At 40.9% G+C, this 21842-nt stretch overlaps 1 protein-coding gene across 1 annotated transcript in view; it reads right to left on the reverse strand.

Moving 5' to 3' along the window:
* The window catches only part of XRCC4 (X-ray repair cross complementing 4), a 128795-nt gene that overhangs the window by 66684 nt on the left and 40269 nt on the right, over positions 1-21842 (reverse strand). Inside the window, exons 3-5 of the mRNA XM_031061913.1 lie at positions 20960-21126; positions 15898-16050; positions 15409-15512 (exon numbers count right to left, since the gene is read on the reverse strand). Coding sequence (XP_030917773.1) covers positions 15409-15512; positions 15898-16050; positions 20960-21126 — 424 coding nt within the window. The remainder of the gene's footprint in view (positions 1-15408; positions 15513-15897; positions 16051-20959; positions 21127-21842) is intronic.

Below are 21842 nucleotides of genomic sequence, written 5' to 3' on the forward strand. Positions count from 1 at the left end.
AAAAAAAAAAAAAAGAAATGTAAAACAGAGATTCTTGGTATCACATTTTCTCAAATGAAAGCTTCCCTCTTAGAAGTACTCCAGCTGTCCTGAGTAGTGCTGTGTTTGACAGCCTGATCCTTAGAAAAAAACAATGTTGATATTATTTAAAGTTAGAATTTTTGCCTTTACCTAACATTGTTTCTAACCATCATAATACCTGTCTAAAAAGATGTTTGAGAACCTGCAATTTTCTTTTATCGGAATGGATTAATCATTATTATATTGGTGTATCTAAACAGAAAAAAAAAAAAGGGGGGGGAGGGAGAAAAAAAAAAAAGAAATCACATAGAGTTCCAAATCAGACATTCAAAAAAATATTTTCCTTGTGTGCTCCAGCTGGAGCTGGGAAGGCTCCACAGTGCTGCCCTCAGTCCCACGGTTGCTGGTACTGGGTGTTATTTTGGCACCCTGCCTCCCAGGAAGGCCAGTCTGGTCTGGCTCCTCGTGGAGGAGAACACTGTGCAGAGGAGTGAAACACGTCAGAGCAGAGCTCAAAAGCAGAGAAAGATACATCTAATCTTTGCCCGTGCACACAACACCCTCTTTGTTGACCAACAAAAAACACATTAAAACCTCCAGGACTGGGCACAGAGTGCTGATGTGAATAGCGGCTGCTCAGATGAGTAACACTTTTATTGCACGTTCAGAACTGAACACTTTGGGCCAGAATAAGCCAGAGCAGCCTCTCTGGAAGTTAATGGAACCATAATGAATTACACCAATTGAGAATTCAGAGTATTATTCTGGGATAGAGCTTGCTGGTGAAATGCACAAAACAAAGAAAAAGGCTAATTGCATGCTGGGCATGAACGCAGTCACTTCAAATTGTATTTCCTGAAAAGGCAGCTGAGTAATATCATTACCTGAGAAACACCTAGAATCCTTCTTGACCATTCCTCTCCCACAAAACCTGCACATAGCAGCTTTGTTCTTTTTATTATATGAATTTTATTATATGAATCTTTTAAATTACATGAAAGAGCTTTAGGTCCTTTGCTGCTTTTTTCCCCCTGAAGCAGCAGGAAAAAAGCACTAGCACTACTCAAACATCCATTTTTAAACTGCTAACACACCAAACGTATCCTGGAATATGAAATTCTATTTGATACAACAAATCTTTTCCCAGCCTTGGAAAAGCTGAAGGGAGCTGCGTGGCCAGGGCAGTTTTGGGAGGACATTCCCAAAATCTGTGATGAGCTCCCAGCCCATGCAGCTTGCTGGCCCCTGGACTGCTGCTAGCCTGCATGCTCACACATCAGAGCCTCTTGTTTTGGTGGTTTAAAAAAGGAAAATGCTCTGTGCCTTCACCATTTACCCTCAGGAACCCTCGCTACAAAAATACCTGTTATTTCCTCTAACACTGTTTTCACTAATAACAACTATTCCGGCTGATAACAAGAACTGTGTTGATCTAGTTATCCAAGGATATCTAAGGAAAATAAAGCCACCTCCTGTCTGCCAGACAAGGATTTTAAAGTTCCTCAGGCCCATGAGCAACAAGGGGATGATTTGTTCTGAGAAGCAGACGTGAATTAAAAATGTCAGTGTTGTCCTGAATGGGGACAGCAGCTTGGGCCACTGGGAGAAGCTCAGCTCTGAGACACCAGGCTGCTGCAAGGAAGGATTTGGTGGCTGTTTTTCCTTCCAGTTTCCTACCCCAGACAAAGGACATGGATACACAGCAGGGTTAATTCACTGCTATATGGATAAGGGTCACCCCTGACTGAGCCACTGGCTGCTGTTAATAAATGTCACATCTCTCCTGCAGTAATTCCAGCAAGCCACAGTGAGGAGAATGAAGTGGGAAATAGCTTAATCTCACCAAAATGCAGTACCACTTCTTCCTGTCCCATTTTTCAAAAAATAAAGAAAAGAAATTAAATGAAAATGGATCTTGTTTTGTCCTTTACTGCTACTACTCATTGCTGCAGAAGGATGGAGCAGCACAGAGTGAAACAGACACTGTTCCCAACTTAGAGCTGCAAAGTCCCTCATCTGTACCATGAATTTAACAGCTTTTCTCCCACCAGAAGACAGGAACTGTGGATTGTATCCTCTTGCCCCACTAAGGCTCCTCTCCTGTGCCCATTCCTTTCCCTCCAGCTCAACAGAGGAAACTCCCCAGTGCTTTATTTTAAGGCAATTTTCCATCATTCATGCAGTAAACATTCTCCTCAGTAGGCTACAGACACATCCTTAATGGGGCTGGGGCTTTAGGAAACTATTTAATGTCTTTTAGCCATAAAATATAAGTATCTCCTGAAAGTGCTGGCTTATCTGGATACTCTGTGCAGCTCTCCAGTGTCTGTGACACTTCAGTGGCACAGTTGGCCTCTTCCTGCACATAAAACACCTCCAGAGCACATAAAGGTGCCTACAATGGGATGGCTGCATGTCTTCCATCCTTAGTTTATCCAAAATAAACCATCTCCTCTCCTTGGCTCTCCAAAACTCAAAGGTCCAGCATGGGGGTTGATCTCTTCTGCCCCCTGATAAGAGACAGGACAAGAGGAAGTGGCCTCAGGTTGCACCAGGGGTGGATTACTTTGGGCATTAGGAATAATTTGTCCACACAAAGGGTTTTTAAATGCTGGATGGGCTGACTGGGGTAGTGGTGGAATGATCCTTGAAAGTGTTCAATAAATGTGTGGATGTGGTGTTTAGGGATGTGGCAGTGACTCAATGTTCTGTGATGTTTCACCCAATCTTAGTGAACCTATGAATCTGCAATTCCATGTTTCTGTGAGGTGGACAAGACCCTCCTTCTCTCAGGGTGCAGTGAGAATGATGCCTGATTCCAGTGATTTTCTGCCTATTTTTTCCTCAGATTATCAAAATTCAGCTGTGCTGTGCAGCTAACCAGGAGGTTCTCAGCTATTGAAACAGCTTTTTGATGGTCATATGCCTAGAAAGAGAGTAGATTTTTTCATTTGGCAGCTCCTGAACCAAGTGTTGCAACCGAGTAAAGAATAAAGCATCAGGAAGCAGCTCAGTAGCCTAGAAAGTGACATAATTCACAAACCAAAGGCTAATCACAGCTTTGAGCTTGCTGATGATGCTTTCTGGAAATTACTGGCATCAATCCTATGATTCAAATATTGTAAGGATTGCTTGAAAGCACTCATAGCCCTCAAAAATCCTCTGTTGGGAATCTTCTAATTCGTGCCCTGCTTCATGGGGGAGGCTCCCAAGATGTAGGGACTCATGGCAGAAATCTGATTTTACCCTTGGTGTGATGTGGTCGGTGTGATCAGCCTGCAATAATTGAGGGCAGCTGCTCAGTCTGGTGGCTACCTGTGCAACACCCTTCATTCTCTCTCTCTCTCAAAAAAAAAAAAATCAGTTTAGGCAGAGGGAAGTGGGGAATTGAAGATCACATTTCCATCATTCACAGCCTGCCTCCGTTTCTGATCACAAGGAAAAGACAGATGCATTCATGTCACAAGTGCCAAAAATCTTTATGAAGTCCTTGGTGGGCAGAAGCACTTTTTACATTTCCCTAAAAGCTATAAGACTCAATCATTTCTGGGAAGTTTAAACTACAATTTCCAGAAAGAAAATAGTTCTCTGTTTTCCACTTTGATGAAAAGTTAAGCTAAGTGCACAATAGGAGCTTATCCCTCCTGGGTATGCAGAGAGGAGGTGTATTTAAACTTCTTCTGCATCTTGATGGCATTTTGTGCTTGGTTAGTGATTTCTTAATGTCCTCAGAAGTTACAGAAACTTGGCAGAACATGTTCCTAAATTTCACTGTTTAATGAGATAGTTTTAGACATGGGAGGGACAGAAAAAACAGCAAGGTGAAGTAAAAATAGAGCACATCACATCAAAAATGAATGACAGTATAGTGAAATGATTGAAAATCCATGTAACCTAAAAGTCCATCTGCATTTCACATCAATCCCCAAATTTTCTTTTCCTTTACCAGTCAACGTAGGTGATGATATTGGAATTGACCTGTTTGCTCAACGGAACTGAAATCAAACCAGGTGCAATTTACAAGCACCTTCCACTGCAGCATCAACATGTTTTGAACCTGCTGCACAAAGGCTCGTTTTGCAGGCAGCAGCCACACAAACAGGCAGCAGTGTTCTGTGGGGAGGTTTGCTCAGCACACCTGGACACACGGCTGGGAATTGTGACTCAGATTTGTTGTTGTCAAGCGAGGGAATCAGGGAACTCTGTCTTCAGGCAGGCTGCAAACAGCGCTGGGTAGAGCCAGGGCTGAGCAGGGGACAGACTTTGTGAAGGACAGATAATGAGCCCAGTGCTCTTAGGGGTAATTGAGCCCAGGAGCAGTGCTGGAGTAAGGATGAGGATTCACTTCTGGACACAGATGGAAGCTGATGGCAAGCAGTGTCTCACAGCAAACAGAGAGGAGCTGATTCTGATCTAAGGAAAGACTCTGTTCAGCACGAGGACTAAACAAAAAATGAACTGCTTGTTACGTGCTATGAGGAAATTCACACCAATAAAAGCAGCCAGGTGAAAACCATGGGTGCTGTGAGGGTGGGCAGGCCCTGGCACAGGGTGCCCAGAGCAGCTGGGGCTGCCCCTGGATCCCTGGCAGTGTCCAGGGCCAGGCTGGACACTGGGGCATCCTCAAGGTCCCTTCCAACACAAACCACTCTGTGTGATCTACACACAACCCTGTGTGAATCTCATGGATTATGTGGGACTTTTACAGACTGGCCAAGAAAATTACTTATGTACCAAATATCCTTGTCATTTTGCACATCCTATATATCTTTTGCTTCTCACACCAAGGGGGGTGTTCCTGCAAATCCCAATGAAAAACTCTGTGAGTCTTCCACACATGGAAAACAGGAGTCACTGGTAACCAAGCACAAAGTGTCTTACCTAACAAGGGATATTCATGCAACTGCTTTGGAAAAATCAGCATTTCCAGGAGATTTCCCCAAGGTTGCTTATTGCACCCCATGCACATGTTAGGGGCTCTGTCAGGTAATGCCCTGAGTGCTGTTTCCAACATAAACACACACATTTTGGCACCTGCTTCATCCTCATTCCCCTCACTCACACACTGATCAGTGACGCAAGAAGCCACTGCCTCCTTTCACTGAGATGTGTCCCAAATCCTATCACACATTCCTTCCCTCTCCCCTGGGCCACAGGACAGCTCCATGGAGTGCAGGGACTGCTTTTGGCTTTCTTCTCCTCACCTCTAGAACAAAACAAAACAAAACAAAAAAAAAAACAAAACAAAAACAACAAAAAAACCAACCAAACAAACCCGAACCCACCAAAAACAACAAAAGAAAATTTCACCTCCATCAAAATTCTCCAAGTCTTGCTAGAATTCAAAGATTGCACCCAAAGTGTTTTGATGCTTCCTGAAGGAGAAACAAGCTATACTAGTGAGCCATTTAGTTAATGATACTGTTCCCAAAGTAGACCAAATTTCATGCCTAACTAGAGTAGTTAATATTTGTTGAGGTGTAATGAAGTAAACAATCAAGTAGGGAGTATTCAACAGCTTTATTTTATATTTATAATTTCGCTCTTTTTTTTTTTTTATGACTTTGAAGTTTGGAGCAGATGAAGTACATTCACACCACGTGAAGATGGTGGGACAAAATTCAAAAAACCCATGGAGAGTGCCAGAATGCCAACATCAGCCCCTGGAAGAACCCCTGGGGATTACAGACAGGTTAACCAGGAAAGGTCTCAAGGAAATTGCTGGCAATCAGATACTCCTGACCTGACCCTCCTCTCCCAGGAACCCAGGTAATGAATATCCTTGTGAGAATCCAGCACCTGGCTACAGATTAAAGAGATGTTTTTCTCCTGACTGAGACAACAGCTCACAGTATGGCTAATCCCAAATAAACCCTGCTTTTCCTGTATGGAATTGGAGACAGTTGCAGGATCAGCAGAGGGAAATCTGGGGGCTGTGTAAGCTGGGACAACATTGCAGCCAGGTGAGCACACCTGGAAGACCCAGTCTCAGCTGAGACAAAACCCTGCTCCAAGGTGTTCTCCTACAAGCTGAGTTTATTTCTCCACCTGAAACAACCAGGTTCATTACAGAAAAAAAAATTAAGATTTTGGTCTTGCCTGAACTGGTTACATCCAATTTCTTTCCAAGCTACTGATGGATTAACCCATTAAATAATGAAAATTACTTTGGCACTCCTGAAAGCTGGGATTTTTAGCTGTCAGCACAGTTACCAAAGAGCTGCCTATTCACTTTTTTGTTGATGAAGTTTCATATACTTATTAAATAAAAAAACTCCAAAAACTCTGCTCTCAAACTGAACAAAGGAATGCCCTGGAAGTCATTTCACATAGGCCTAGGAAACTGGTTTTGTGCCATGCACATCAACACTGAACATTAATTTATTTTGATTGTGGCTTTCAAATGATTGAGGGAGTTACTACTTAAGAGAGGCTAAGCAAAACTATCATGGAATCAATGCCAAGTTTTAGTTCTTATTATATTCTCAGTATATTTAAAAATAGTGGTACATACAAATGTATGGTAATGTAACTTTTTTGTTTCATTTCAATTATGATGAATTTGGACATAATTGATATCTACACAAAAAGGTTCAAATTTTACCCCATGTTCTATGAAAAAAAGATAATTAAAGATGGTCACTCATTTTAATTTATGTTTAGATATCCAGATTTCCAGAACAGTATGTTCTGAACTGCTCACAGAGCATCCAAATTTCTGTTTGCATCAAGAGTGATATTGTGCCTTTTTACACACGACAGAATTTTAATGAGTTATAAATGAGTTATTACTGACATTTTTATAAGCTACAAGGGAAGAAGACGTTTGCAGCTTGACTACAAGGATACCTTCTCTGGAAAAGCAAATTACTGGGTTTAAATTTGGGAAGAATTTAAAAGAGGGCCCAATGATTTCAGTGTGATGGGTCCCAGGTGATCACAATCACACCTATTAACTCACAGGAGCAGGAGCAAAGCTAGATAAAGACTTGTGAAATGGAGATGAAAACTGCAGGAAGATTAATCCATCTGTGAGATTCTTTCTATTTAAATCTATCTTTTTAAAACAAAAATTAGGTGTTTTGTTTCTAAGATAGGGGCATCATACTCAGGATACCCAGAGTGGGTTTTGCACCTGTTTTTCTAAATATAAATGTAAAGCTGTGAACCTCGTGGATTTTACTCTCCCTGGAAGGTTAGCATGTGTCGTGTTTTGTGTGTCCTAACAGAGTAAAAACACATCAGATATTAAAAAGAAAAACAAAGGTAAATAAATCAGGTATTTCTATGCGAGAGGAAATGCACACTTTCTCTGTTTTATCTATACTGGGTTCTCTCTGCACCTAATTAAAAAAAAAACAAACAAAACTCAGAGTTTTCAATACTTTTCTTTGGCATTATTTCCTTTATTACTTTTAATTTATATAGTAAGTAAAAAAAAAAAAAATAAAAGAAGCTAATAAGATGCTGCTGACAGCTCCAGATGTGAAAACATCTCCCCTCCATCAGTTCCCACATGAGAAAATTCTCTTTTAGAGTGTGCAGTTTGGTGTTTGACCTGCTTGGACACAGGGTGTGTAACTGAGAGCTCCTTTATGAGGTCACCTGGCCTGCTGTACATAAACCAGCAGGTTCAGGTGAAGCTTCAAAACCGAGCAGAATGCAGCAAAACGCACGACAAAATCTGGAATAATAACTACTGATGGCATTTGCCTGTTGTGCCTTGATTATTTTGAAGCCATTTTTCCCCTTTGAAGCCATTTTCCCCCTTCCAAGTTTCACAAATTTCTAATATTCTGCATTAAAGCTGTGCACGTGATGTGTGCAGCGTCATGGATATTGAGGAAAAGGGTCCTTGAGAAGAGCCTTTCATGCTAAAGATGGAAAGGAACTTCTCAGCCTTTCAATACAATGACTGACAAAAGAAAAAAAAAACAACAAAAAAAAACCCCAAAAATCAAAAACCTGCTTTCCAGGAAGTATGGCAACATGCCAAGTGATTTATGTGGAATTTGTGTATCAGTTTAGTGCCGTCATGTATGATTTCCACTGAGTAAAGCAAATTTTTCTACTGCAATTTTATCACCTCACTCTCAGTGTCTTTTAGGTTGATCTATGTGCCACCTTAAAAATAAAAGCTTAAGGTAGGAAGGTCACTTTAGGAGACTAACTTTTACCTGAGATGGACATAAATAACAAAAATATCCAGTAAAATAAGCAGGACAGTAGAGAAGAAGAGGAGGGAATAAGTTAAAAAAAATGTTTACAGGAGTATTACATTCATGATTTTTAGATGAAGCAATGAGATTTCCTTCTTCTTACTCAGAGGTGTTTTAAAGCACTAAAATAAAACTTTTTTTCCATTCCTGTTTTAGATAGTGTGATGACTCTGACATTTCCTTAGGTGTAAAATCTGTTTCCTATCAAGTTTCCAGTGGGCTTAAAGACACAATAAAGAGCCAAATAGGGAAACCAACTCTCAAATCCAGCCAAGACCCACCAGACTCACAAGGTGCAGCCTGGCTGAGAAAACTTCCAGTTAAAAACAGGGATGTGTGCTTTAACCTGGAAAAGCAATAAATCAAGGGAACAACCACAGGGCTTAGAGCAATCTTGAGCAACCCAGCTTTTAATCATCACAGGCTGTTTGCTGGGATGAGACACTGTAATGCAGCTGGGAAGTCATTAGGATAATTATGGCAGTGAGTGTTGCACAGGTGGCCAGAGCAAATGGCCCCACAGCCCAAATAAAAAATAAACTGGTGTGTGCACCCAGCACTGGGGAACTGCCCACTGCCTGACTCCCCACCCAAAACACACAGGAAATGTGCAGTTTGAGAAGGCAGCCTGCAAAACACTCAACTCTGCATCAGAGGAGCTGTTACAGAACTTGGAACAGCCACAGGTGACAGCAAACTCTGCTGGGATGTGCTGCTCCCTGGTGAGACAGCACCTGCAGCATCCAGGCTTTGCTGGCTGGCACTGATAGGCAGCCCATTCCCCAGATGAAAATAAGGGTTTTTATCCCAGCAATGAGGATCACCACCCTTTCAGGAACCTTTCTTCCTCAAGAATCAATACTTCTCCTTGCTGAAAGGATCCCCCAATAGTGCTAAACCAAATGTCAGCTCTTCTGAAGTACAGATGCGTTCTCAAAAACTGAATGCAAATGCACTGAGTTTTCTGCATGTCAATTATCTGGTTTTCAGTATATCGTGAAATATGCCTAAATATTTTTGATGCTGTTTCTTCCTGTCTGAATTACAACTGGCAGAGGGCAGGGTCAGATGGGAAATTGGGAAGGAATTGTGAAGGTGGGGAGGGGCTGGGATGGAATTCCCAGAGAAGCTGTGGCTGCCCCTGGATCTCTGGAAATGTCCAAGGCCAGGCTGGACAAGGCTTGGAGCAGCCTGGGACAGTGGGAGGATAAAGTTCAAAATGAAATTGTGTGACAGAGGTTTCCTGGGCAGGCTTGCATTTCACTGTGCACTGAATTCAGTCACTGCTGTGGTCCATAATACAAGTATTGAAGAATAATTTGAAGTAATAAAAATAATCCCTGCCAGGTCCTTTAATTGCAGCAGATCCCAAAAGGACCATTACCCTGGGTGCTAAACAAATGCAGGGACTGTGGATTAAAGCAGAAACAGAAGCTGGAATGGGGATTGCCCCTGGCAGGAGTTTCCTGCTCACCTGATAAGCAGTGGCTCTTCAGCTGGGCACTGGAGGAGGACGAGGCAGAGCAGGGCACAGCTCCAGCACCACTGAAGTTGCAGTTTCACACCTGGGGAGTTAAATTCTCTACCAACAGGTGTCAAAATAGGCTTGGGAAATTATTCCATTATTCAGGGAGGGAGATCAGGCACTGCTTCATTAATGGATTTAATTTTGACTTATTTACTTAAGAACTTTATGTCACTTATTCTCCTTTGCATGACCATATTAACCCCCTCCCCCCAAAAATGAAATAATTCCACTTCTGTTCAAAGTGCGCATTGCTGAACTGTTGAAATTAACCTGGTTTTTCATTTGAGGAGAAGAGAAAAAATAACACTGGATTCATGGATGTGCATCAAGCTTGTAATCAGCAGCTTGGTCTGAAAATTATTCCAAAATAAGGCTCTTACAATTTAACGTAAATATATTAAAGGCAGTTATTTGATGATTTATGCAGAAATTAAATAGCACTTGAAAACATTTTACAACTCACGAAGGAATAAAAGTTCTTTCATGTGTAACATGTAGTAGTATGTGGATAATACAACAAACATTTTTAAATTTTACATTAATCAGTGTTCTTGCACCTAACTGTGCAGTGTGATCATTTGCTGCTCTAATTTTTTTGATCAATCATCTAACTTTCAAAAGCCTCAACAAAGCATAAATCTGACTCTGTCAATTACAGAATTTCATTGAATAATGACTCATTTTTGGAAATCACATTCAACTTTAAATGCTGAAGCAGGAACAGAAAGAAGGTGTGTAGAGAATATGCAGAAATAAAAGTATTTTTGATGATTTTCATAGAAAAATGTCAAGGTAATATGTTGTAAATCCCTCTTAGTGTAACACTCACACCAGGATTTTTAAAGGGGCATGAAACATCTTGATACTTTTACTGTAAATGCATTTTGACCATGACACCTGGTGTAACACAGAGGGAAACCAGTTTGGCCACCACAAGTATTTCAGAGGCACAAAACCATCAGGTTGTGGGGGAAAAAATCAGTATCAAGTTTCAGGGAGAAGAAAAGAAAAGGAATCTACAGCTTTAAGGGAAAGGGAAATTAGATTATTCCTCAGGATGAACCATTTTCAATTACAGCCTGACAAAAAGAGAAATAATTTAAACCCGAGGTAAATTAAGATGGCTAACTACTAAAACTCCTAAAAAACAGACTTTTAAAGAGAAGCCTTCACAGATGGAACTTTAACTGCACAGCACAGCCGGGTGCTGTTACAACAGGCTATTTTTATTATTACTAACTTTGATCAAAGCTTATTAACCAGCAGCACTGAGCCATCAGTGGATTGGACTACACAGGAGAGCTAATTAAATTTAAAGTGCCACAAAGTCCTGAGGGCATAACACACAATCCCCAAGGCAGGAGCTTGAATGGAGGGAGTGAGAACATTTGCATGGCGAGGCAGTGGGAGATGGCAAGGTGCTTGCTCTTATTTACTGTGGGCTCTGCAGAGATTTTAGTACAACCAATTCTGAACCTGTCCTCATCATCAAACATGCAGAAAAGTGTGGGCACTGGATGTCTGGGGAAATGTGGAATATTTCCACACAACTCGGCAAGAAACACAGATCATAAAATTTTATTTGATCCAACAGGGCAGATCATGACATCCCTCCTTACCCTAAGGAGAGGTAACTTCTACCAATTATATTGTGAAATATAACTAAGGAAGCCAGGGACAAGAGAAAATAAAATGGGATGCAAGCTGACTGTAAATTGGTGCACAGCAGCCTTGTTCTGTCCAGAGGCAGACACATATAATAGCATTTATAAATGAAAATAACAACAAGAAATCACTAAACAATTTCTTCCATTGCTTACATCCCACCTGCTGTGTTCGTAGCTACAATAGATTGCAATAATTAAATCTTTCCCTGCAGTTTTGTCAAATACCTGGGAGGAGGAATAATATTCTCTTTTCTGGTCATTTTCCAGGCACTGTGAAGAGTAACTGTTACCCTCCATCTCCCTTTCAGGCTTCCAAGAAGGCAGCAGAGAGGGGGAACATTTATCCCATCCTTGCTCATGTTTTAAAAGCCTCCTAACATTTTTCAGTTATTAAAAGGAGTTGATTTGCAGGACAAAGCCATTATTTCCCACCATGATATCAAATTATTATTTATCAGACTGATATTGTCATTTCAGGATGCCTGATCCATTTTCAGGAGGAAGAGCTCAGTAAACAAAACCAGTACAATTCAGAGGGGGAGAAAGAGGAACCCGTAACAACTGGGTTGTCCTTAACCAGAATAAGTGTTTCTGTATCCTAAAACGACAGAAACATCTTGCATCAGAGTGTGGTGGCATCATGCTGAGTCACCCACTCACTCCTGTGGGCTAAGAGGAACACAGGCTGGTGATTTCTGGGGTTTGTGGTTTGGTTTTTCCCCCTTAAGGAACAATTGTGTCCAGTTGGCACCAGCTCACAAACGGAACCACAGCCTTACCCCACTCCACACCTTCTGAGATATTTCCAGCTCTGCTCCAGATGGGGGAACTTTGCTGAAGCACCAGCAAAGAAAACAACAACTACACCTGAGTTTGATAACTCTGAGAATCTCACCAACCCTGGAGCAAAACCTCAACAAGCCAAAGCAAAACCAACCCTGTCCTGCTCCCAAGAAACATTCCTGACACTCCATCCATGAGGAACAACAGCAGGATTTCCTTCATCTCCTCATTTCTCTCTCAAGCAGGAGCTCACAGGCATTTCCAGGACCTGACACATCATCTGTAGCTGCTGCTTCAGAATTTATTAAACTGCAGTGAGAACTGGAGCTCTGTGCCTTTCTCATCCTCACATTCACAGCCCTAAACAAGATTTCAAATAAATTCCCTCCATGCTCATGGCATGGCAGGCAAAGCTCTTGTGTAGAATCACACACAGTATTATTTATATATGCATTATTATTTATAAACATTGTACTATTTCTAAGGGGTTTAATTCTCATCAGCTGTTTTTCTGAGTGCTTTAAAATACTTACTAATTCAATTTTAATTTCTCCCTTTACAATATAAAGCATTAACTACATCAGTGTGTAGGCAGGACAAAAACTACCATGTTTCAGTTAATCTTTGCTTTAAGCTAGGAAGCAGAAATTGTTGTGAGAAAGCAAACCATAAATCAAACATACAAATAGCACTGGAAATGCCAAAAAAAGAGAAAAATTTTAGGTAAACTTTTAGGCTCCAGATTCTGCCCCTTTACAAAGACTGCAATTAATCATTCTTACTAATTTTAATATTTTTCTTCATTGGATGTTGTTACAATATTTCCATCAGATCAACACCAGACTGATAACTAAATAAGTCATTCAATTTTCTATTAATAAACATCAGCAGGTTTTTCCTCCATATCCACTGAAATACCCTGGCATTTGAATGCCCCAAAAATCAGGGAGAAGAACAATTATTGGTGATTAAGAAAAACCTTCAGACAAGAGTTTTAAACTCTGTAGTTCAACAAATCCTGGTTGGTTTTTTTTTGCTGACTTTGCAAATGATGATGATGTTGAAAATTATTTTGTCTGGATTTCATAGCCTCTGTGTAACATCCCCATGAGCTGCTAGAACAGAATTATCTTGTGATGGAACCACCAAAAGTTTTCCCCTCCCAACACAAACCCATTCACCTGCTGAGCACTGCTGCTTTTTCAATTAATAGTGAATTATTTAGACATGCACATATACAAATGCACTTTTACTGGGCATCTATGTGTGCATACACACACCTGCCTTCACTTTCCTTCAAAGAAGTTTTTTAATTATGATCTTCTCTCTTGATTGTGGGTTTCACCACTATCTACTAAAACTACCTCAATGATCTTCTAATTCTCATTGACTCCTGCAGTGACATTTCAAGTCCAAAAGGGAAAGAAATACAATGATAAACTAGAATATAGGAAAACTAAGATAAACAGAAAAAAACCCCCAAATATTATCCGTCTTATCTTTTATGTCTTACAGTCCTTGATGCTTCATGTAGCTTTGATTTTCATTATCCACTCATTCCACTCATCCCTGAATCACTATTTTCTCCATAAAGACATGGTCTGCCTCTTTTTTGAGTGTGAAAATTCTAGGACAGACTTCAGATACTCAGCACCCAGCTGTGCTTTGCCACTGTTCACTGAGAGAGAAAGCTGTGCACACAGGAGGAGCAGCAACTGACTTCAGGGATATTCACTGTGAGGGCTCAGCAGTGCCACTGCCTTGAAAAACTCAACTGTGTTACCCAGAGCATTAACTTTATGGTCTTTTCATGTTATCTGCAAATTTTGCATCTGAACTCTTCCAGTCAGGACCAAAACCCTGAGGACTGCATCCCTCAAAGACAAAAGAAAGTACATTTTTTTTGTTTGCACCTAAAATAAAAACACAGCTGGTGTATTTTCCAGTCCAGTCCCTCACAAGTGCCTGAGCAGGGCTGTAGGTGTTGTTTTCATTATTAAATACATATCTCTGTCTCAAAACTCTCACTGAGCTAGTTCGGCCCTACTGAATTTAGAAGAAGATTCCACACCTTCCACTTCTTGCCTTTTCACAAAACAAAATTCTCATCACGTTACCTGAACTGAACAATCACCACCTGACAGGAAAGACTTCTGGAGAGACAGTGCAGCATTAAATTATTTCTTTCTGGGATCACAATTTCCTCCACTTGTCTGAAGCTCTGCCTACTTTATATAAAGTCAGAAATTCCTCTGCAAGCAGACCCACATGAGTGACCAAGCTGCTGGCCACTGGCACCAGGGTCCTGACCACTTCCAGTTCCCAATGTGCACAGAAAATTGCTGTTTTACAGGAAAACATTGGTGTCTGGATTACCTTTACCTGTGGTGGAAATAAAAAGCTCCAGTGAGAGAACCCATAGCAACCTTTGCAGACCTGAAGGGAAGTTTATGTGTCTATTTTTATACACATATGTGTATATATCTATACATATATATAAACCATACTACAACTATCAATGCATTTTTGAAACTTTGATAGCATTTGCCCCGGGTATTCCCACTAGTTTATCACAAACATGCCGAAATTCTGATTCACAGTTAAATATTTTGTACTGTATAATGGGCCATCACTGCATCCCACACACTTTACAAGGCTCTAGTCCTGGAAAAATTCATCAGATTAAGTTTCATGAGCATCTTCACAAGGCCAAAAATTCTCTGACAAATTAAAGTGGATTCCGCTATAAATACACTTTCATTCCATTTATGCACACAGCTCTTTTTATAGCTGTTAAACCTCCCCTCTTTCCCCTTTTTAAACACTATTGAAGCTGTCAGGAGCTACCTTTTACACTTTATCAATCACGGCACACACATCATGATTCCTAGAATTTAAAATGGAATTGTTGATGGTTCAGATACTGTTAGACTGTCATTAGCTCTGCAAAGTGTGTAATTTGTCACTTTGCAAGAAATGACAGTGCCTTCACTCGTGCAACATGCTTTTAAACCTCCCCTCTCTAATTTGAAAATGCCAGTATTGTACTCTGCTCCAGGAGAGGTATTTTTAAGGCTTGCTGGCTGGCTTGTCACAGAGCAATCTGTCAGGTAGTATTTTCCCTTCCATAAGGTTTATTCACACGAAGCCTGTCTGTGATATAACCCAAAGACAATGCTTTCTGTCTTACCTGATGGCAACGAGGCCCGTGCTGGATTTTCACTTTCCTCATCAGTGCTGGCATCATAGTTGTTTTCTCTCTTTACAACCACCTGAGTAGTAGCTATACTATCCCTAAAAACATCAAAAGAAAGGCAAAGAAATTAAGATATTTTTGTCTCTCAAAAGAATTAAATGATTCAGGGAGATTATGTATGAAATCACCACCTGTGGAAAGGGCAGGGACATGGTCTTGTTGGAAAATCAATTGCAGCCCAGCAGAAAGCAGGACAGATCCATCAAACACTCACTTCTTGGCTACAGCACCCACAGCAATCTGCTGCTGCTTGCAGGGATGCCAGAAAGAATCCTCCTCTTCCCTGACTTCCAGGATTGGTTTGGATAACCCAGCACTCGGCCAGGAAGAACTGTCACTCACTGTCAGGGCCAGGGAGATGGAAACTGAGCTAAGCTAAACTCCAATGTGCACCACACCAAGAAACCCAGGGAAATGAAATACCTTGCACACTTGGCATCCACTGCGGATTCTTTAGCTTCACTCAACAGCTTCTGCAAGTTTCTTATCTTTGCCTTCTTTTCATTCAGCACCAAAACAAACCTGCTGTAAAGGTCTGCCTCCAGCTCCTCTTTGGCTTCCACGCATTTTTCCAACCTGCAGCACAAAATTAACTGTTACACCAATTCCTCTGTTTCCTAGAAGACAATTCTGTCCTGAGGCCAGCCAGGAATCCCCACTCCAAGCCACGCACCACTGGTCCAGACCCTTGTGTCTGAAACAGGCCAGAATAAGCTTTTTTGTTGTTGTTTTTCCACAGAGAAGTGCAATGAACTCTGCTTCCCAAAGGGAAAAGTTCCCAGATGTGAATCTTTCTTTTTATGCCTTTTTTTTTTGGTAGGTTCTTGCACACCTCCACCCGAGACAACTAAAATTTAAACAGGCAAATGTTCTTTATTTTCAATGCTGAATCACATAATGAGATTATAAACATATATGATTCACCTTGACAGGTTTCAAATCTGGACTACACATTGGTGTGAAATATATTTGAAGAGGAAAATAAAATTTCAAAATCTAAAAATGCCTAGAAGCTCTTAATATCTTCAGATGAAAAGATACTTCAGGTTTTTAAAAAATTTTAGTATTGATCTATGTGGGTAGATGAATGTCAATAAAAGGAAGCACAATGGGAGTATTAAATTAAGAATATGGTGTATGAAGTCTCATAAGCAAAACTGGAATACAAGTAAACCTGAACACAACAAATCAAGTGATTTGTGGCAAATGTAATTCTGTATTTAATTATTGTATTTCATAAACTTTCAGTCCTTGGGTTGAACCACAAACATTTTGTTAGCTGTATACACAAGAAGCAAATAAGCATCTTGATAATTTTACTGATCATGGTAAGTATAGTAAATAGTCATAAGTTAAAACCATATTTTTCACCAGCATGTGCAAGGCTGTAAAAAAGTTTAGAATGCTTATTGTGCTATTAAACCCAGACATGCAACAGACTTTAAAAATATTAATTTATAAGACAAGATATTTCAACAGACTTTCTACATGAATACTAATTATTTTGTTCACAGATCAAAACCATATATGATGTAGGAAGCAAGACAATAGCAAAAAAGAAATCTCACAATTTTTATGTTGTGGTGAAATGTGTGAAATCTCATGAAGCATTAAGCCTACTGTTCAATGCTTTAGGGATATGCTTGATAGTTGATAAATAATTCATCTAATTTAAATGCAAATCGCAGAACATCATTACCATACAGATCAGTTCAATAATTCCTAAATGAAAGATCATAGGTACTAATCAACTATCAGGAGACTTCCCACCTACAAAAGGGAAGTTAACTGTTTAGTGGGAAATAAATAGACAATTCACAAAGAGCCATAAACTCTAATGCAGCGCCCAGAAGAGCCTGGACATGCTTGATACTAATTATTTCTGTATACATAAAAATGGGGAGAAAAGGGATTTTGTCTAAAATATGCTAATCTTGTCTGTATCAAATCCTGTAGGATAATCCCCTCTCCCACACATAAACCAGGGAAAGTGGTTGCTCTCTGCTTTTACTTTGACAAGGCACTGGTTTGTGGCGGAGCAGTTGAAGCTGGTCCAAATATTGAGAAATGTGGCTGACTTGGCCAAAAAAAGTGCCATTTGAGATAACTTCAGTTATAACTGCAGTCCTTGAGTGCTGCAAAGATATCCCCTGATGAAGGCCCACATAAATGGAAACTCCCAGTGAAGTGAAGCTGATGCTGCCTGGACTGTGAGTAGTACAGTGGAGAAACCAACTGCAAGACTAGCCAATTTCTTCAGTCTCTGGAGAAAAAAATTAGCATCTTGAATATTAGAATCAGAATATTAACTTTTCCCTTTGGGCACAACCAATTAGTAGTATGCCATCAGTTAATCTTATATGATTGTTTTCATTTACATGAACACCTTTTTTAATTTTTTTTCCCATTATTCAAAGCTGTCCACATCCAAATACATTCTCTAGACACAGAATGGCATTAATTTTGCAGAACAATGAATATCAGAAAAGCATCACATGAATGCTGTACTTGAAGCTTATGAGCCTTTAAAATACACTATTATGTGGCATATCTGATAATTTAGCAGAGACTAGTAAAAGGCAATGGTGTTGGGGACAGAGATGCAGTAATTGTGCAGGTGGGGTGGCTCTGTGGACCCTTCTGGATTCACTGAGGCACTCACCACCTGAGCGCAGAGCAGAGCTGGCTGGGGTTTATTCCAATACCTCAGTGGCTGCAAACACAAACTTTAATTGCCACTCCTCACGTGGTGCTGCCTGAGTGTGCCCTGTGCCTCTCAAACACCATCTCCCCAGGCCAAATGGAGGAGCTGCTCATCTCACAGACAGCTCCCAGCACGATGAACCCAAATGGGGGTTAATTATTGGAGTGGTGCCTCCCAGTCTGTGCATCCTCAGGTCCCTCTGCAATGCTTTTCCATGTGCCAAAATGCACCCAAGGTGACAGGCATCAAAAATCCTGCACAGCCCACTGAAACCAGCCACTGTTAGGGACTATGACAAACCATAAACTGAGAAATTAATTATAAAAACCAAGATTTCAGGTGCTGACCCAACACAGAGCAATCACACATGCTCTACAGAGGCGAACGTGAGCTATGAAACTTAATGGCTTTTCTTTAATTGTTGGTGGCAACCTTCACAATCCAACACTATGAAGGAAATAATTCAGCATCTCTGGTATTCATCCCTGTTCCCAGTGCTCTAAAATAATTCCTGGATCCCACGGCACTGCTCCCTTGCATTTCAGATTCACCCTTCCCCCAGCATTGGCAATGGTATGGAATGTTGATGAGCTAAATGCTGAAGACTCAGTTTCAAGCCCAAAGCACCTAGCTTGCATTTTTATAATCTGCTTGTGGTTTAAATATACTGTCACTGCAGATGACCACAACATCAAATGACAGCTATTTTGAATTTGCCTTGTCTCTCAAATTTTGGACATCCAAAACCAAGATACATACCCCGTGCCCAAACCAGAAATTGGATTTTTATTGTTCAAGGAATTATTTTGCTACAGGTTATTATTACTCAAAATTTGCCACCTCCATTATCATGGAATCACAGAATGGTTTGGGTTGGAGGGGCCTTAAAGCCCAGCCAGTGCCACCCCTGCCATGGCAGGGACAACTTTCCAGGGTGCTCCAAGCCCCAGTGTCCAACCTGGCCTGAAAATAATTGCTCTTGAATTTTCTATAAGAAATAAAGAAAACAGCTATTGGCCTTGAATTTTCTATAAGAAATAAAGAAAACAGCTTTTGTGCTCTGATATTTTAATACATGCATCCCTGAGGTGTGCACACACAGACACACACCCAAGCCCAGGCAGCCACTTGCTCACCAAAACCTCCGTGGTGGTCAACAGAATTCAAACAAGGAGATGGAAATGGGATTATTGAATAATTCCACCCACTGCCCCATGACTGAGGGGCTCAAAAGCAGCTCAGAAACCTGCCTGCTATGTTTTAATTCTAATCAAGTCCTGAGGAGAGAGGCTGTGAGCAGAGGGATCTGCAGGGGCTGTGGGGCTGGTGTGCCCTGGCTGCAATTCTGCACACCACGTGCTCTGTATTTGATGTTCCAGCACTCAGCACCGTGAGTGGTGCAGGATGTAAATCCTGAATTCCTGCCTCCTGAACAAAGACAGGCACAGCTTTGTTCAGCTCGGGGCAACTCGCAGCGTTTGGAGCAGAAAAAGCAAAGGGAGGCAGCAGGGTAGAACTGGGCTGCGGCAAAAAGAATTTAAAAAAAAACCACCACACCAAAAATTTAAAAACAAAAGAAAACAAACAAACAAACAAACAAAAAACAAAAAAAAATTAATAAATTAAAAAAAAATTTTAAAAACCCAAAAAATCTCCCAAACAAAACAAAACAAAACAAAAATCCCCAAAATTCCCCAAAAACCAAACCAAAAAGCCCAATGCTTCTTGAATGAAAATGGTTTCTGAATTATTTTTATTCTGCATTTAACAGACATGGCCAAAGACTGGTGACCATAAAACCTTCAGTGTATATTCTGAAAAACCATTTTTCATCTACTCAAAACTATAAACATGCTAAAGAAATCCACCAGCTTGCACTGAGAACAAAGTCACGCAACTCTGATTTTTTTTTTTCCTTTTTCCTCCTTTTCTTTGGGGTTACTCTGTAAAAGTGCCACCCCACCATGGAAATTGATACAACCACTAATGCCTCTTACACATCAGCGTGTAATGCAGTACAGAACACGGGTTATACAATACACTATTGTTCAATTACACTGTTAAGCAGTAAAACACTACTTAGGGAGGCCCTTTGCTTGTCAGGCAGACTGTCAGGAGAAACTGTTACTCATTTTAATGAGAGGGAAACAAAACTAACTCCTCCCAAAAAGTTGGCTCTCTTTTTCAAGGTAAATTAACGCAAATTAGCTGCATTCTTTCATCAATCTTCCTAGATTGTGTGTTTTTTCAGGTAAAGCTACAGAAAAGCAAGATAAATCTCTCTCAAAGAGTTCTATGCTTACTGAAACAAGCACAGATTATTTCACTACAGAATGATAGACAACTCAGATTGTAAATGCAACAGCAATTACAAAATTCTCTTGAAAAATAATGGTACTTTTCCTATAATACTGCACTTATCTTTCAATTTAACCTTCTTCAACAAAGAAAACTGATGAAAGAAAGAATAATTTATTCCCCACTCAAAAATGTAAATAATTTACACTGCCAGTCCTAAGAATCATAGGAAATAATATTAATGAAAAGGCTTCCTAAAGAAAGTGAAGCTAATTACACAGATTTTGAGGTGTTTAGGGCTTTTTCCTAACTCACAAACTAAAACCACCTTTAATTGCAAATTTTTAGTATCAGTTGCATCTTTATCACAACCACATGGGCTGTGGTTAACTGAGCTCAAAACATGTCTCAAATGAATAAAAGTTTCTGTCCACTGCTGCTGAGCTTCTCAGGTGTCACCTGTGAATCCACCTGGGAACCCACCTCTTCTCCGCGTCGCTCCAGTTGCTGAAAAGCCTTTCATTTTCCCTCTGCAGATGCTCAGTTTTGGCCTGCAGCTTCCCCAGGCTGTCCAGGCAGTAACCAATGAGGTCCTTGATCACCTCTGCTGGGTTTGGGACTTCCTGCAGCTTCAGAGATCCAAGTCTGAACTGAGACACAAGGAAAGCATGAGTTATTTCAACTGCACAAAAAACTTCACTGAGGCTTTGCCCCAGTAAACCTGAATGCATCTTTAATAAGCATAGCTAATACCTCACAGTCCTCCAGTTTAAAGGGAGATAATAATTTTGTCATGCAGAGAATGGAGGAATATGTAGAATAATCTACATGGTAATTATTTCCAGAGGGCCACAATGTTGAGAAGGACTCTGCAGCACCTCTGGGCTGGGCAGGCTGGAGAAGGGAACGCTGCCAGGGATGGCATCAATGCACCCAAACATCTCCAGGGCTGCCAGAGCATGGCCGGGCTCTGCTCGGTGCTGCCAGTGCCAGCAGCAGCAGCAGGGGCCATCAAAGAAAGGGCAGCGAGGTGCAGGGCAGCAGGAGGGAGAACTTGTGTCCATGGAGGGACAGCAGAGCCCTGGGACAGCTGCCCAGGGAGGGCCTGGAGTGTCCCTGTCTGGGGACATCCCAGCCCCAGCTGGACACCTGCCTGTGGGAGGCACCAGATCATCCCCAGGTATCCCTCCTAACCCCAAATATCCTGGGATGTGATGATTCTGTGATTTATACAGCTAATTTGAAAAATCTAGCCAGCAAGTTATGACCTCCAGGGTTCACACAGCAAGTTCTTAATCTTAAAAGGACTCCTCCAATTAAACAGGCAGCCTCATCAAGCCAGTGAGGTGAAAGGATCTGCAATGAA

The sequence above is a fragment of the Geospiza fortis genome, unplaced genomic scaffold (assembly GCF_000277835.1).
Source record: "Geospiza fortis unplaced genomic scaffold, GeoFor_1.0 scaffold43, whole genome shotgun sequence".
Lineage (NCBI taxonomy): Eukaryota > Metazoa > Chordata > Aves > Passeriformes > Thraupidae > Geospiza > Geospiza fortis.